We start from the raw sequence: 19,635 nt of genomic DNA, 5'->3' as shown, positions 1-19,635 counted from the left end.
ACGCCAGTAATATCATGTTTTGTCTAGTGGTGCTGGTGAGCGACTGACGTGCCGCCACTGAGGGACTGGCTTAGCGCCGCCAGCCTAGCTTGATGCATCATAGCACATTAAAAAATAATGGAATCGCGACATAGACTTAATTTCTTTTATTTGAAGAAATCTTTTGATTTCCTTTTTATTAGAATTAAAGAACATTAAGAATCTTTATTTTAGAACATAAGCATATGTTAAAACATAATTAATACTAAAAATTAAAATGCCTATAATGTCGAAGTTAGATCTTCATTGCTTAAATAATTCAATCTTGAATTATTATACAGGGTGTCCCACCTAACTCGAACATCTAAAATATCTCGCTTTTTTTATGATAGGAAAAATATTTCAAATGTAGAACGATTTCAAAAGGGACCTATTTTAGGTCCCCATTTGTCTTTTTTCTAGATGGAGGCAAAAAGATATGAAGGTTACCTTCATTTTTTAAAAATAGAATTGTATGATTTTTTTTACACAAAATTCCTTTAATTATTTTAAATATAAACGTATTAAGGTAGTGAAATCAATAATTTACAAGATATTTTATACATTATTCTGGCATATATTAACATAAAATGTTAAATAACTCGTAAAATATTAATTTTTTTATAATCGTACCTTAATACTTTTATGAACAGAATAATAAAATGTATCAATTGGTGCACATATAACTGCTTTAAAAAATATGTGAATAAAATGGATAATTTTTTTAAATAAGCAACTGTTTTTGTTCCCCCAATTGATTCATCTCACTACCTTAATACTTTTATATGTAGAATTATAATTCGTCCATGTGGCCTATAATTACGTTTACTTTTTATTGGTTTTTAATACCATGCTGCAAGTATTAATTTTTGGTTACTCTACAATAAATTCATCTGTTCATTAATTATTCGGCAGTCTTCTGCGCGTCCATAGTACCGAACAATATCTCACTTATTGTTCCTATCACATTTAGTTATTCACGTTTATTTTTAGGAGCTTTATATAGCTTCAAGTGATTTAACAGTAGAGGAGAGTGGCCTAAATTGGACCGTGTTTCAAATAAGACCTTTTTAATTTAAATAAATATGGTTAAACAGATTTGCGTGCTATTTATAATGTAAAGTTCTTATAAGACACTAAACATGTGACAGCAGTTTGACAGTTCTCTGTCATAGCATTCATAGACGCAAATATGTACTTTCAGCCATCGTGTAAAAATTTTCTTTAAAAAGAAGATTCTTTTGTAAATCATTATTTTAAAAATATTAAAACTTTGAAAGGTAATTGACTTAAGATAATTAAAGAGTGTAGAATTCAAAAATATCAGTCGTTTTGTGATTGATCACTTTTGCAATTTATTTTTTGTAAAATTTGTTCCAAAAGTACGAAAGAACTGTGTCCAAATCAGACCTCTTTTAAATAGAATTTACAGTGAATAACTTATGTCTGATTATAATACTAGTGATCGGCTGACCAAATCTAGTCCAAGGAATTACATCAATCAAATATCATGAGTCATCAGATACAAATTAATTGATTTTTATTGATTTCAATTCTAATAAAAAAATATATAAACTGTCAATTCTTTTCCTGAATAAAATTTTTATTTCTGTCGTTTTTATTCAATACTAACAAAAATACATTAACCTTAGTTGTACACACTTGTTTTTTTACATTTTTATGTATACCCTGGGATGTTCCTGGAATCCCATTCATATTTATTATTGTAACGTCCGTAAAAATGAATATAATTCAATAAATTTTTTTTCCAATCGACAAAGAATTGATTACGGAACCAGTGATGCACATATTTGATCAGAGAAAACCAGCCCTTCTATCCCCAAGACACTTACTGGCACCGAGTCGGCCGACTTCGCCTCTGCGCGAGAGCGAGACAGCGAGAGAGAGCGCCCGTCCTTCTCACTCTACTAGTAACTTGTAAACATAAGCAAGTAATAGAGTGAAAAAGATAGACGCTCTCTTCCGCTGTCTCACTTTCTCTATTAATCGCTTGTTATAAGCGATCGAAAATCGAAAATGTGCTTTCTCGGCTGCTCGGCGTGTTTCTGTATAAGGAAAAAAGGGACACACATATTCTAGATAACGATAGATTTTAATAAATTTTAATAATCATATAACCCTCTCATTAATTATAAAAATGATTTTAACAAAAAAAATCAAAACATGTTTCAAACGTGACGATTTTCATGATATCTTTCCAATGCACTCACATATTTTCTTTGGAAATACACTCATGTTGATATTTTTTTTCAAAATTTAAAAATTGGTACTTTACAGTTAAAAAGGATATAAACGAGTATTAGTCTAATTATTCATTTACTTTTTATTTTTTTAAATGCATATTCAATAATTTCATAATGTTTTTTTATAATATTAATATATATTAATATTTATTAATAAATATTAATAAAATATACATTAATGTTATTCGTAATATTAATATGACATTATTAATGGTCAATTATGAATATTATTATTATTACTAAAAGCAATTTTATAGTAAGAAAAAATCCGATATAGATTAAATAATCATTTCAATTTTTTTTTTACTATAAATGTAAATTTTAAACATTTGATGAAAATATGTATTCAAATATCAATTCAGTGTTTTATCAAAAAAATTCCATCTATAACAATACTCCAAGAATACCATTTAGAATGTGTTATTTAATACTATAATAATTGCGATATTTTATTTTCTTTTATTGTGAAGTACCAATTTTTTTAAATTTTAAAACAATGTGTTACAGATATCAATACAAATGTTCTACCAAATAAATTCTATGCGTATACTCAAAAGACTATGAACGTTTGAAAAACATTATAATTCTTTTTGGTCTCAAGATAAACTGCTTTTTTTCTTCTCTATCTTTATAATATTTTTTCAATTTTTTGATACATATATTCAGGGATATAATGTTTTAATTTTTATTTGGCAATTATGCGAGAACTTGTAAATTAATCCCGGACCACGCACACGAAATGAGTCTCTTACTGTGTTTTTTTAGATAAGTTTCAAATTTTCTTCAACCATAGGTACTTGTGCCTTTCTTCTTTGTTCGAGATCGGTACTTCGAAAGAAAAGCAAGAATTCTGTCAGTCGACCGACATTAATTGTCATTGAACGCATGCACAAATTGAGCTCGTGATTTCATCTCAAACATGATTTTAATCCTCGTTAAAATCATCAAATTCGTCGTTCTTTGTTCTTTTTAAAAACAATTCGTTACACGCAAACAAGTTGTCGTTACCGGCAACGGACAATCGAAAGTTCTAGAACGATTCAATTCGCGCACGCGAGCGCCGCGCTCCGACGAATACGTCACGCGCTGTCACCAATCCCACGCACGGATTTTCTGTCGCGCATGACTGTTACGTTGAACGTCGCTAGAAAAGAATCCAAAGCGCCAATCAATTTTGTACACCTAATGCCACGTAATAATTACGATTGTGGCAAAATTTTATTGGATTTTTCCCAAAAGGGAAAGCTCAGATCGAAAGCAATAAATGCTTCGATCTCGCCGTCCTCCTTCTTACTTCCAAAAAGTTCTTAGAGTTCTTAGAGTCATAGTCGCGCTTCGTAAAATCGCCGTGCTAACCGTTTAGTGAAATCGCTATAAACCGAATCTTTCGAGAAGCTTCGAGGAAAATCGCCGAGATTTTCCATCACCGCGATTCCAAGCTCAATTTGGAAAAGGTGACCGCATTTAATATTCTGTTAATCTGATCTTTAATTAATTATATCTTTTGACTTTGTAACTGAATACATTAAAGAAATTCTTTTGTTAAATTAAATGAAAACGGAGTTCTCTTCACTGTCGTGCATCATATCAACCTTGTGCCGTTTTCTCACTCGAATCTGTCCGCGCGGTGCGCTCTCGCACATTTTCTGGTCCTTCGAGCCGGATTTAAACTAGCGAGAAAGACAGTAAGACAAACGCCGCATCACTTAAAAAATTTCACGATCAGCGCTCTCGCTCTGGTTCGCTCTCGCACATCTTGATTCTAGCTTTTCATAAAATTTATACAAATTGTAGTTGAGGAACTAACGCAGAAAAATAAACGAAAAAGTGCTTTAAAATTGAAAGTTTGTGAAATAAGGAACCTACTCTTGCTAGGAACGTCGACAGGAGTCAAGTGTTGAAACTATTTTATATATTCTCACTCATTTACATATATTACAAATCAAAATCGTTCAACAAAACACAACTATACATGCAATCTTAATAACAGATGAGTTATATCTTTTATAAACATTTTTTGATAATAAATCAATATTAATGTCCGTATTATTGCCCGAAAATCGTGGGAAGATGATGATTTCTTCCATCAGGAAGAAATGTAAAAAATTGTCTAATAAGTCACGTATGAATAATATACTTGACAATATGATTATCATTATGAATAATCATAACTATTTGACAATTTTTTACATTCCAAAAGAATGAGGAAAAGGAAAGAAATAAAACAGGTATTTAAGTGAAGCAACTTAAAAGCATTAAAGCGTTAAACAAAACTAGCACAATTAATTAAAATGCTACGTATAAAAAATTCAAAGTAATATTAGTCACGAACAAGCGAACGAAATGTTAATATAGCATATCATACATTTATAATTCAAAACGCTAATTAATAATATTTATATATGTGAATAGAAACTACATACAGTATTTAACTACTGTACTGTATTTACAATTACAAAAACGTATGCATTTTGCAAAGTCTTTATAAAAAGTTTTTTCACATAATAGAAAGCAAGATAATACACATAGATCTTTTCTCTGCCAAAATTACTCGTACGTACGGGATGTATAAATAATAAGAAATCCATAAACTATGTATGTAGAATCTTAGAGCGTGAGATGATCCCTTTACAGACAAACTTCAGTATGTATTAGGATATTTTAAAAGATTAGTCTAGACGACGTTGTTTTACGTCATTCACTCTCAATTCAGTCCTCGAATGCAACCTCACGCGATACAGCATTCATCTTTCGACACAGAACATGTTCTACTCGAAAATTTTTCCAATAAATATTACATGTGGCTTCTCAGTAAAAATACGTAAATTCTACAATTAATATTTTTCATTAGTACAAATCCTCTATTATTATACATTATCCTCTAACTTAATGCCACGTCTCATAATGTAACAAAAATATCACTACTCGTTTGAGTCATATTTAGTTTAGATTGAAATAAAGATTGTAAGAGTTGAATACGTCTTATACCGTCTTATTGTAAGTAGACAAGTATGCAAAAGACATTCAGTTACCGGGGATTTGAATATCTGTGTCTCTCCTATATATGCGGATATGTAGGAAATGCTGGGATTTGTAATAGTGATTGGCAGCTCGAAGAAAGATGGAATAGTGGAGATCACCGATGTGAGAGTCGGCTTCGTCGATTAAATGAGCAGATTGCTTCGAGTAATGCCATAATCAGTAGATTCAGATTCAACGAAATCACCGAGAATGAATATATCGATTCTGTAGGCGGTATGATTGATACAATTGATACAGTTGACATAGTCGGCTCTTGTATTTTCTGGACGATTTGCTAAGTTTAAACCTGCGGCTGCCAGTTTGAGGAATAATGACATTTTGTATGATTGACGACATGATGGCTTTGCCCTTTGGCTGAGGATTGACGTAGCGAACAAGAAACATCATTCATTTATCATTAGGTAAATTAGATGTTTCATCAACAAAAATAGAAAATAGTATATAATTTTACGACCAACCACTCCTGTTCGCGAATACATAAAACATTCTTCAATACTTTTGGTATATTATTATATTATATTTCGATTCATCGTCATACTTTTCAAGATCTTCCGGATCTTCGAGGTCTTAAAAGAAACTTAAGATGACTTTGTCGTTTCAAATGAAATGTTTTTCTCAGCAATTAATGTTGCAAATTTTATTTCCCCGATTTTTTTCCGATCTTCAGAAGGCATAGGTTCTTTATCATGCGTATTTAAATCTACGCTGAAGGCCCTTTTCTGACACTCCGAAACATGTTTCTTGCTGTCAGAATGCCGAATAAGCTTGTCGAAACTAAATCAATGTTTACTTCATCAGAGCAATTATTTATCATGTTAGTTCGATGAGCTTTCGATTCAGCATGCTTCAAAACTCGTGACGAGCAAGAAAATTTTTATTACAAGAAATACAAAAATATGAATTCATCATCATTAGAAACTTCTTTAATTCAAGATTTACATTTCTCGTTTTCTAGCCAATCATTTTTGCGTGCTTAGAATCTACGGATTCTATACTGAAGAATACAAACATAAAGAATAATTAAAGAAAGATATAAAACAAAGAAAAAACAGCAAGTAATGAAAAAAAAAGTGTAACTGTAAATAAACCTTTACAAGAATGTATACTATTGGAAAAGGGAAGAAAAAAAGCGTAGGTGTACAAGTAAGTTTCCGTCGTTTGACAAAAGACGGAGCCACTAGCAAGCTATGGTTAAAATTGTCTGATGTAAAACATTATATCGTAAGATTGGACATCTGTCAACAACATAATCTTGAAATACTAGTGATTTTGTATCAGCATCATATATTTTTTTTTGTGCGAAAATGACGAGTTTTGAGCCGAATAAGCGTCATTTGCGGAAACTTTTGATTTACTTCTTTAATTTGAAGAAATCTGCAGCTGAGGCTCATCGATTGCTTGTAGAAGCATATGGTGAGGCTGCCTTAAGTGAGAGAAGTTGTCATGAATGGTTTCAAAAATTTAAGAACGGTGAATTTGATGTCGAAGACAAAGAATGTAGCGGAAGGCCGAAAGTGTACGAAGATGCGGAATTGGAAGCATAATTGAATGAAGATTCGTGCCAAACGCAAAAAGAATTTGCACTTACATTAGGAGCGACTCAACAAGCAATTTCACATCGTTTGAAATCATTGGGAATAATTCAAAAGCAAGGGAATTTTTTACATCGTATAGTCACTGGTGATGAAAAATGGATCCACTACGATAACCCAAAGAAGAGGAAATCATGGGGATCACCTGGCCATGCTTCAACATCAACAGCCAAGCCGAATATTCATGGAAAAAAACTCATGTTGTGTATTTGGTGGGATCAGTTTGGTGTCGTGTATTATGAGTTGCTCAAACCGAATGAAATCGTTACTGGGGCTTTCTACCGAACACAATTGATGAGATTGAGCCGAGGAAAAACGCACCCACTACTACTCCAGGTATGACAAAATTATTCTCCTGCATGATAATGCTCGACCACATGTTGCGGCGCCGGTCAAAACCTACATGGAAACACTTAATTGGGAAGTTCTATCCCACCCTCCGGGTTCACCAGACATTGCCCCTTCCGATTACCATCTATTTCGATCGATGGCGCATGGCCTGTCTGAGTAGCACTTTACATCATATGAAGATATCAAAAATTGGATCGATAATTGGATAGCTTCAAAAGATGAAGCGTTCTTCCAACGCGATATCCGTATGCTACCAGAAAGATGGGAAAAAGTAGTGGCTAGCGATGGACAATACTTTTAATAAAACATTATGTATCGTTCTTTCACAATAAATGCTTAATTTTTGTGATTAAAAACAGCGAAAACTTATTTGTACACCTAATAAAAACGTAACCATCAAACTACACTCAAAATAAATTCACTACAAAAGAAAAATCACTTACATGTCAAATTATACACAGAACATAATAATTTAACAATATAATCTTCTGATCACTACAAGAATTTTAAGAATCTCTAATCGCATTACGTGCTAACCATGAAGCGAGAAACAAATACAGATCGCGAAAAAAGATAATTTTATGTTTATGGGGGAGTGTAAATCGCACAATTGTACGAGGGTAAGTCAATAAGATCTTAGAAAATCAGAGAGTACTCGCAGTGTCATGTCACATTACTTTTTGACAAGTAGCATCTTTCAGATATTTACCGTCAAATTTTGAGTGGAATTCATCACGTGGTTTCATTTCTGTAGACGATTAAAGAACAATCTTTGTATTTTTTGCAAAATGAAAAAAAAATAAGTTTCGTGCAGTGATCAAACATCTACATACGAAAGGTTTAACGCCGAAAGAAAGCCAAGTTGGATAGTGTTCATAGCACATCTGCATCAGCGTTTGCGACTGTATACAATTGGGTGAATGAATTTAAACATGGTCATACATCCACATGTGATGCACCTCGTTCGGGACATCCAACTGAGGCTGCTACGCCAGAAATCATCGATAAAGTCCACGATATTATTTTGACTGATCGACGAGTGAAAGTGCGCGAGCTTGTTGAGGCCACAGGCATATCACATAGCACAGTGATTTCAATTTTGCACAAACAATTGGATATGAAAAAGCTGTCGGCAATACGGTCGCGTTTGCTCACTGTGGACCATAACCGCGACCGTGTGACGATTTCAAAACAATGTTTGAAGATGTTTCAACGTAATCCAGATGAATTTCTGCGTCGATTTATTACTGTGGACGAAACATAGATCCATTACTTCACCCGAGACGAAGGAACAGTCGAAATAATGGACTTCACCGAGCTCTGAAGAAGGCGAAGACTGTGAAGTCGGCCGGGTGATGACCACAGTTTTTTGGAATGCACGGGGTATAATTCATATTGATTACCTTCCGTCGAAGTAAACGATCAATGGCGATTATTACGTAGCCTTATTCGATCGTTTCAACAACATTTTAAAGAAAAAACATCCCCATTTGGCGAAAAAGAAAGTATTTTTCCATCAAGATAATGCACGGATTCATGTGCATTGTCTTGATGGCCCGGCATCGATGGTCAAATTCAACGAATTCCGCTACGAATTGCTTCCATCCAGCAGATTTAACCTCCTGCGACTATTTCCTGTTTCCAAACCTGAAGAAATGGTTCGGAGGAAAGAGATTCACCACCAGAGAGCAGCTCATTGCCGAAACAGAGGCTTATTTTGAAGGGTTGGACAAATCATATTATTCGGACGGCTTGAAAAAGTTGGATCAAGTGTATCGACTATGCTGAGAAATAAAAATGAATCGATTTCAAAAAATGTGTTTTACTATGTTTTTCTAAATACTTATTGACTTGCCCTCGTAGCGATCCCACTTTTCATGCTCTGATGCATAGTTTTCCTGGAATATTTATATGAATTATGTTTGAGATCGTTAATTCGGGAAAAGCAAGAATTCTTTCAGTCGACCGACAGTAATTGTCATTGAACGCACGCATAAAGTGAGCTCGTGATTTCATCTCGAGCATGATCTTAATCCTCGTTAAAATCATCGATTTGGCATTCTTTGTTCTTCTAAACCAATTCGGTACACGCAAACAAGCTCCGGCAACGGACAAAAAGTTTCGAAAGTTCTAGAACAATTCAATTCGCGCACGCGAGCGCCGCGCTCCGACGAATACGTCACGCGCTGTCACCAATCCCACGTACGGATTTTCTGTCGCGCATGACTGTTACGTTGAACGTCATTAGAAAAGAATCCAAAGCGCCAATCAATTTTGTACAACTAATGCCACGTAATAATTACGATTGTGGCAAAATTTTATTGGATTTTTCCCAAGAAGAAAGCCCAGGCCGAAAGCAATAAATGCTTCGATCTCGCCGTCCTCTTTCTTAGAGTTTCAGACTTCTTAGAGTTTCAGACTTCTTAGAATTCTTAGAGTCATAGTCTCGCTACTATATCGCTTCGTAAAACTGCCGTGCTAACCGCTTAGTGAAAACCGCTATAAAACGAATCTTTTCGAGAAGTGCCGAGAAAATCGCCGAGATTTTCCATCACCGCGATTCCAAATACAATTTGGAAAAGGTGACCGAATTTAATATTCTGTTAATCTAATATTTAATTAATTATATTTTCTGAATTTGTAACTGTGCATATTAAAGAAAATTCTTTTGTTAAATCACAAAGAAACGGAGTTCTCTTTACTGTCGCGTATCATATTAACCTTGTGCCGTTTTCTCACTCGAATCTTTCCGCGCGGTGCATTCCCGCACAAATTATGACATCTACAAAAAATACTGAGAAGATTTATATTCTATTTCGAACATTTAGTATTCAATATTAAAAAATATGTAAATCGTCTCTATGACTCTATAATTTAAAAAAATATTTTCAGATTTTAAAATTTTATCAAAAATTATAGAATGAACAATTTTAAAATATCTTCTGTGATGAACGCCAAAGAATGTCACATCATATAAAATATTGAAATAAAGAAATATAAGCAAAATATCTTTTTACTGAAATTTGTGACATGTTTATTATATAGGTCAATATTCATAATCTGATCTCACATATTCAATGTTATCTTATAGATATCTTAAAATGAAACAGCCATAAGGAGTGTGAGATAAACTTTGTGTTTATTTAGATATAAGATCGATCTACGGATATCGCGATTAAAGTTTTATAAAAATTCATTAATAAAATCGCTGTCGAGGATGGCAAAATTAGCGAACAGTTTCTAACATTATAAATTTCGTTAAATTTTGAATATATATAGCATCTTTAACGACTTTAATTAACGACCAAAAGTCGGTGCAATTAATGAAATATTGTTAAAATTTTTTGTGTAGATTATATACGCATTTGTAAACGCAACTAATCGATGTGACTGAGCAAGTAAAACGCATCGTGCTAATCGTGCCTCTTTTCTCTTTATTTTTCATAATATATATTTTTCTGAAATTTATGTTAGTAGTATAATAGTGGCGGTTCTAACTCAGGTCCTCTGAGTGGGGCGCGCGGCGCGGGGGAAGACGCGGGGAAGGGAGAGGAGGCGTGGGAAGTCTCGATGCTATCAGTGTTTACTGAAATAATGCCCACACCCTGCCGCAGGCGTCAGCGTCAGCGTCAGCGTCAGTGCCACTGCCGTCACCCCACACTTCGCGTCCCAAAATGCATTTCAGACAGCCGCCGAGTGGGAGTCCACTCCCACCCCAAAATGCGTGGCAGTATTATAACACGAACAAGAAATATTAAAGAAAAAAAAAGAAAAAAAAATATATAATAAAAAAAATATTCCTTTTCCACACCCTCTCCCTCTCCGTCTTCTTCCTCCTCCTCATTCTCCGCTGAATTCTTATTCCTCTTCCTCTTCCTCCACCGTCTCCTCCTCCTCCTCCTCCTTCTCCTCTTCCTCCTCCTCTTCTTTCTCCTCCTCCTCATTTGCCGCTGAATTCTTATTTCTCTTTCTCCACAGCCTCATCGAGATTGTCGATGAGGTGGTTGAACGCAATTCTGTTAATGCGCACATGAGTAAGATCCACCTCATCGGCAATCTCGATGAGGCGATGGAACAGTCCTAATTGATTTACATGTAAATGAGTGAGATCAATTATGATATTACTCTGAATCTCCTCTGAGAAAGAGGAGGAGGTAGAGGAAGAGAAGGCAGTCTCCTCAACTTTTTGTTCTTTTTGCATGTTATAGATGCATAGTAAAAAAAAATTATCACTTCACTTAATCACAGAAAATGTGCAATATTCTACCATTAACGCTAAATGGTAGAATATTGCACGTTGGGGAAAAAAATATCACTCACGTTATAATACGTCTTGCGCGCGGACAAAGCAGGACAAAGACTGACGTTGAGAATCGATCTTCGCCGTTGAGAAACGAACATAGGATTTATCTATAGGGGGGCAGTTATATATAAAACATTTTAGATCATAAGTGCCATCACGAAAAGTTATCGCTATAGCGCGTCGAGATATAGGATGAATGGATGGATGGATGGGAAGTAAAGAAAGTACATACATAATGATATGAACAAAAAAAATTTGTTATTCACATATTATTACATCGTTTCTTTTTTGTATGTAAAAAACTAAAGCGAATAGCTCGCAATCGACGAGCTGATGTATGTTAAAGATGTCACTATCGCGTATAGCGTTTTTGGACGCGATATTGAAGAATCGCGTATATTTAACCATATACGTCAACCGTATCGACGAGTCGGGCTAATCGTTCGAACGTTACATCGATACATCCGTCAAATTCAAACATACGTCGTAGCGTTGTTTCGTCGCATCATCATCATGTGTACGGACGAAGAATTGAGACGTACGAGCGTAGCATCGTTCAGCATGCAAACGTTGACAATTAGCGGTCCAACGCTTATAAAATTGTCCTTGTATTCGTTTCGCAACATCTTGTAAATATTCCATCGCTGCTCGTAGAGGCCCTTCCACGTTTCGAGAGACAGCAGCATGTCCGCGATGATCTTTCAGGACGATCTCCATGTAACTCGGTGGACAATGTTGATTTCAATTTTCAAAAATTTGTAGTCCGTAGTAGTCAGATCGTAACGTCTCAGTAAACGCATCTTGCGCACTCTCCATGCTGTGTACATACATAATGTTAAAAACATTTCTTTTGTTTATATAATGTTAAAACTGACATGTTACTGCAGTCCTTCTTCGTTTCGTACGATGCATTGCTGTCTTTAGCTAAGTACATTTTTTTTAACCGTTCGTACAAGCGAGTATCGCAAGACTAATTGCATCCGCGTAAATTGCGATATATAAAACTTCTAGAATCGAAGAAGGAGTAACTCTCCCCTTTTTCTAAGAACATGTCGCAACACGTTTCATCGCGTCTTTCCACATATTTTTTTTTTGTTCACGAGTTTATCAATGCTTGTACTTTATGATTTATATTTCGATGGCACCGATGACATTGATGATGAGCAAGTTGACAACTTTGACGCCTTTTCTTCAGGACATTCCCAATATCTCGCTTTTTTCTTCGATGGCGGACTTGGCGACAACGGATGGTACCCCTTTCGCTCGATTGATTTTCGGCGTATATATTCTTTTACTCGGTCCATGTCTTAACGCTCATAATTGAAGCTTACGATTGAATGAAAAAAAACTAATACACTATATACATTGCATATATTATATGTATTGTCAGATTGGACATGTCACAACGCATTTAATAGAAGCGTCGATGTTTTTGGATACATACATACATACATACATACATACATACTATACATACGTACACACATGCATACATACATACTATACATACGTACACACATGCATACATACGTACATATGTGTTCATACATACATATATGTTCATACATATGCGTTCATACATACACATTCATACATACGAGTATATGTATTACAAAGGAAGGAAAAAAGAAATACGTAATAAATACGTTACGTATTTTTATTTAAAAAATTCTTTTGCAATCACCAGTTATATATTTTCAATACATTTTGTAACGCGTAATTCTGAACATGTTGTCCACATCGCATAGTATTAGCAATGTATTAGCAACATCCAGCTTGGTTAAAGATTCCAAGTCTTCGTAAACTACATCCATCTCGATACACATGCGTTCTCGCTCATCATTCAAAATCAAGTTCCATAGCCACGTTCGTTTCTCGCGTCCCTTAACGTACACGATAACATCATCTTCAAATATAGCTGCTGTGATCAGGCGTTTCGCCTCATTGTATGGGACCATCCCATTCTCCCATCGCAATCCATAGTGATAAGCAGTCAACCAGGAAGCGCAAGACTTGTCGGATCTTATCAAAAATTTCCATGGCACGGAACTCGTAAAAATGTAATGTGTGAGAACGGTCTCTTGTTTCAGCACCGCCACTTCCTTCACGATAAATTTCTTGTTAATGATGAATCCTTGCAGATCCATGAACATTGGCACGAGCATGTTGTCGAGAAGACTGCGATCGATTGCGGTCGATTACGACGTATCGTAGATCTTATATCGTGTCAGAGGTCACTTAGGTGATTTTGCGCACAACATTAGTCAATGGATTATACCGAACCATGCGATCGTGTATGATGAGACAATAGGCTGTTGTATTTGAGGGTATATCCTCTTTACATTCAAAGTCTAATCGCACGTCCACGATGTCACTCTTGACTGATTCGTCCTGTCGAGAGCAATCGATGATCATGAATGGGCCATTACATGTTGTAAAGGTGAGACTCGGCTCGAGATACTCGTATTCGTAGTAGCCCTTGCAGAAACGTGCATATAAGTCGTACAGAGTCGCACATCTGTTTTTATCAAAATCCAGAGTCATCCATTCAAGTCATCGTACGGATAATATTCCGAATTCAGGTAAAGTTTCGCATTGATTATTTGCAGTCGTCGAATCGACTTACATCGGACATGACGTTTTTTCGACCTGTTTACATAGCGAAAATAACGTAGCGCGGCTTCTCGAGCTGAGTAGCCGTCTTGATGGTCTACGAATGCTTGGTTGTGCTCTATAAGAGCGGAAATTCGTACAGATTCCACGAGCGAAAAGCCATGCTCAGATATTGTCGCTCTCCAAAGCGCGCATCATCGATCAACAGCTTATTTATCTCGCTCAATAACATGTGTGGCATTCGCCACTGTACTTTGAATAATTCGAGCGTTGGCTCTATCGCCGGATCTCCCGTTAGACAATTGTTGTCGTTGCGTGCTCGTATTAAACTCAACTCGTGACGAGCGTTGATCACCACGTGTTTGTAATCTTCGTAAAATCCCAGTACGTAGAGTGGTACACAGAAATTAAAGTATCCGGCAGCAGTAGTCTGCGCATTCCAGTCGGCAGAATCACGCTTCTGTCGGATGACACTGTTACATAGTTTTTGAGCGTGCTAGTTATACCCACATTTCTGTTACGGTCAATCTCCATACCAATGAGTTCATATTGAATCTCGTCGAATATGAATGCGACTCAATTATTTTCCAATGCCATATGAGCACTTTGTTCTTCGTCAGTTTTCCCTCGACATGTAGAAAGCTTTTGTATGGCAGTATGTACAGATCCTGTATGGATATTCTTATTTTGTCGCTGTACTCAAACGTGGAACCGTTGGCGAACGGGCTTTACATGTGAATCTCAATCTTGACGATGCGATCGTCGAAGATCGGCTCGTCTTTAATGTTTAAGATATCAGTCATCTCAAATGTTGCGCACCGCGAATCCCAAAGACTTTAAAAATGTAACGTTTGTCGTGCTGAGTTTCTTCTTTTTCTTCCTGATGCAGCTGGATGAGCGAGTGTTGTCGAGCTGTGGCGTCACCGACCTTGTAAAGGATGCGTTATCTCTCTGCGTACGCTCCGTTCCGTTCAGCACGAGCATCTCACGCTCACGTTATTACTGTCGCCGTCGTACGTGCAATCTAACGGTGATCTCTTCTCGAAAATCGAGCAATCGTCCGTTCTGATCGACGATGCGTATCGTTAGATCTGTAATGCTCCGTGCGATGATCGGCAGGTAAATGATTTGCGTCGGCCTCTCCGATATCTTATATCCTGGCACGTTCGGCGAAAATTCATGTATCATGTGCGCGCTTTTGCTGTTGCTGTACGCACCCGCGGTCACGTTACACTTTACGCGGATAATGTTTACATTCATTATGTTGATCGACACGTCCGATTCGTGCCACCTTCGCGGCTGCAGTATACTCTTTGACGAGAATCCCAGCAGCGATCCAATGCTGTTAGACTTGTCAAAGTTTATTCTGTACGCACATCTAATCTCACATCTCATTGTGTTGTAGTTTGCGCGGAGCGTAATCGGGTATTCATCCTCACCATAATCATCATCATCAGTGTCATTGTTATTGTCACCATCCACTACTTCAACGGTTTTAAGTGCGTCGCGGTGCGGATGTTTTTGTAAAATCGCACGTTTCAAAAATTCATTTACGTCTCGCATTTCGTACGAACCCTCGGGAATTGTAATTTCCGCGTCGTCTTTGGTGAAATAAAATTTGTTCAATTCATTCACGTTCGGTATCGTATGATAAATCTCAAAAATCGCTAGACTGAGCTTCGTCACTCAAATCTATGGCGGGAAAGTAATTCGCCGCGAGGACGGCGCTCTTTCCGTTCAGCGTAAGCGTCAATGACGGAAAAAGCGTTCGACTAATACTAAGATTTCACAGCACCTCATCGAGCTTTTTAAATTCACGCGCGTCAACCGTTTGTAGAAACCGCAGACACATCTATCCGCAGAAACTCTGATCGTACGTCTGATAGGATGTGTGTCTATCGGTGAGATCGTTGCTCCGAGAATACGCAATGTCGTGTTCTCGACACGCCGCGTCCAGCGGATTTATGTCCGCGTCACCTCTGGCTAATCGCTTCGTAAGCCGAGTGCCCGAACCGAAAAACTGGTAGATCGGAATATGTAACTCGAAAGAAGCGCGTTTATCGCTCGATTTAGTAAACCGCCGCGCGACGTCAACATTCGCTATAGTCCTTTATCTTCGGTGTGGAGCCATCGATATGCGTCCGCTGCCACGGCTGATTATAGTGTTCGTCGCAGCGACGATAAGTTCGAACCTCCGAATTTGCCTTCACGTGTTCCGGAAGCTTGTCTCAGACTTCGATATATTCACCGTATACGCGTAAGAGTACGACCTTCGGTATATATTGCAACTGCTCGGCGCTCAAATCTCGAATATCGGAATATGACACAGCGCGAGATACATTTTGCTACTGCGCGATTCGCGGATTCGCGCGCCTTTAAATAATTGTTCGAGAGCGCGTAGCCTTTAGTATGAGCATGAAATTCGTGCTGCAACCGCTAACGATACGTGTCACAAATTGTGACGCGAAATCACAAATGATGGGAGATAATGTAGAGAAGCACAAGCACGACGAAATGCTGTCGAGTACTATACGCGCGATCATTTGCGGCCCGTCGAATTGTGGTAAAATGTTCTCATAAGTTTCTTATTATGTTTCTCATAAGTTCGAGAGTCCAAACGGTGTATGTTTCGAGAACGTGTACGTCTACTACGAAATCACTGCAACAGCCAAGTATCGATATCTCGAAAATTTATTTATGTCTATCGAAATCGGCTACTTTACGTTTTTCAACAACAGCGACATCGTTCCACCGTACGAGGCGCGCCCAAATTTTATTTTTATCTTTGATGATGTGCATGCGACAAGCAGAATGCGGTGAGAGAATACTTTCCGATGGATCGCCACGCGAACGTTGACTGCTTCTATCTCTGTCAGACGTATGCGAGGATACCTAAACATCTGATACGCGATAATGCGAACCTGTTGATAATGTTCAAACAGGATTGTACCAACTTGAAACACGTTTACAATGATCATGTGAACACCGATATGTCCTATGACGAATTTTGCGCGTTGTGTCGTGACTGTTGGCAAAAAAATATGTATTTTTAGTAATAGACAAGGATAGTGCGCTTAAAGACGGGAGATACAGAAAGAGATTTAATGAGTTCGCGATATTGTGACTAATCGTTGTTGATACTTCGCCAGAGACGAATATAGCTGATGTGCACGAGCGTGAAAAAATTGCGAGAGAGATCGAGAAAATGAACAAGTCGATCCGCAAGAAACATCGCGCTCTGAAAACCGATAGAATCGAGGAGGACATGGCATTGGACAGACATTTTAAGCCTATTATTAAACCGCTGCGACATCGTTGACAGCCCCGGTGTATACGCGATAAAGAGACAGTTGCGCGATGATGACGCAGCGTCTGCCTCCAAGCGCGAGAGGAAGGAAGAAGAAGAGGAATAGGAGGAAGAGGAGGAAGAAGAAGGAGAGGGAGAGAAAGCGAGTGAGACGTTCGAGCGATCCGCGACTCCGCATAAATAATCCGATGATCTATCACACGATCGTGTACAGATAACCTTCACTGCGCGTACGATGATTGTACCGATGATAGAATCGTTGGATAACGTTTTCGAAACGATGGACGACTCGCTAGCAACAAAGGTTCAAAATCGGTTGCAAACGTCGGAAGGTCGAGAGGTCGATGTTGCAAGCCGGCTTGGGCCCGCTGGGTCAAAAGTACGTCGAGGCTGTCCTGAGGGGAGCGAGAGATAAACAGAAGAGTGGTATAGATTATGTATACGGCATGTTTACCTACAAGGATGGATTGATATTTGGCAATAAACGTTTCGACGTGGATGATGCGAACAACGTAATTATCGACAGCGTACGCCGGTACACCTGATCTTTACGAGTTGATTTTCAAGAGAATTCCCGACGATGCCCTCTACACGGAAGACGATATGCACAAGTACAAGAGCATGCTGCTAGCGACGAATGTGCAAACACAAGCATCATTCGTAGGGCCGATTATTGAGCAACAGGGGATACAAGTACAAATACGTAATCGCCGTTGATGTCGATCACACCTAAGAAACAGAAGAAGAAATTTGGAAAGAGATTACCTCACGCAATGACATTGAACGACAACGCGATCGATTACGTGCATTGGGACGATTCCAACGAGCTGGTGGATCGTCTACGATTGCTCGACGCTTCGCACCGAACGGGCAACAACGCTCACGACTACTATGCTGTCGATTATCGAGGAACTTTGCGAAGCCGATCTTATTATAAATTAAATCGCGTATCGACGAAACGAGTCAATCGAGTGGCGTCAGCGAGAAAAAAATACTTTTTTGTCCTTTGTATTACGCGTCGAATAAAAAAGAGATCTAGCGAAAAAAGAGATCTAGAAAAGAGAAAAATTAGTTCCGAGAGAGGTCGACTCGAGGAATTGCATACTCCGGCAAGAAGAAATTTTCAGCGAAGACGCGTCATAATTCGAGGATACGACGATCTATAGGGCAGGCTGATATCGTCGAGATGCGTCCGTACTCGAGCTTCAATAGAGGCCACCACTACATACTCACCGTCATCGATATGTTGAGCAAGTACGCGTGGGCCGTACCGCTCAAGAGCAAGGATGGAAGCGAGACAGCTGATGCTATTGCTGAGATAATTCGAACAAGTGGAAAATGTCCTAAAAATTTACAAACGGATATGGGGAAGGAGTTTTACAACGCCGATGTGCAGAAAATCTTGAAAAAACACGACGTTAATCACTATTCCATGTATTCGACGTTGAAAGCGTCGGTAGTCATTCGTACACTCAAAAGCGACATGTTTACGGAAGATGTTTACACTCAACGGCAATTACAAGTGGATCGACGAGCTGCCGCGTCTCGTATCAGATTACAACGCGCGCAAGCATCGCACTATCGGCATGCGGCCCGCTGACGTCCGCGATTGCCGAAAAACTTTTGGACACGGTGTACAGCGTGATAAAAATCGCTGGTCCAGCAAAATTCAAAGTGGGCGATTCGGTATGCATGAGCAAGTACAAGACGATTTTTGAGAAAGGTACACGCCAAATTGGACCACCAAGGTGTTTACGATCGTTAAGTGCGTACCAATCCCTATCTACTCGTAACCTATCTACGCGTAACCTATCTACTCGAGGACTATCGCGAAAAATTTGTCGCTAGTGCATTCTACAAGCACGAGTTGCATCGCGCTACTTATCCGGATATATATCTCGTGGAGAAAGTACTGCGCAGGAAGGGAGACAAGGTGTACGTCAAGTGGCTGGGATTCGATGGATCGCACAATTCATGGATACATAAAAATAATGTCATTTAATAAAATTTTTCGTGGATTTTTTTTCTACATATAAAAATATATAAATATATCAATATAAGTATATAAACGTATTTTTTTTTATTACTCCCCATTCATCATCATCATTTTCGTTTTGGAGTATACAAAATGTATAATTATTTGGA

The 19,635-nt window shown here is 37.7% G+C and overlaps 1 protein-coding gene across 1 annotated transcript in view; it reads left to right on the top strand.

The window, feature by feature from the left end:
- The window catches only part of LOC105145135 (galectin-8), a 111,642-nt gene extending 93,084 nt beyond the window's left edge, over positions 1-18,558 (top strand). The window contains exon 6 of the mRNA XM_087408180.1: positions 28-18,558. Within this exon, the coding sequence (XP_087264306.1) occupies positions 28-61 (34 nt within the window). The 3' untranslated portion in view covers positions 62-18,558. The remainder of the gene's footprint in view (positions 1-27) is intronic.
- The last annotated feature ends 1,077 nt before the right edge of the window (positions 18,559-19,635 follow it).

The sequence above is a fragment of the Acromyrmex echinatior genome, chromosome 7 (assembly GCF_024713525.1).
Source record: "Acromyrmex echinatior isolate Ae372 chromosome 7, ASM2471352v2, whole genome shotgun sequence".
Taxonomy (NCBI): domain Eukaryota; kingdom Metazoa; phylum Arthropoda; class Insecta; order Hymenoptera; family Formicidae; genus Acromyrmex; species Acromyrmex echinatior.
The sequence above is the reverse complement of the archived record's forward strand: the minus strand, read 5'-3'. Positions and strand labels throughout refer to the sequence as shown.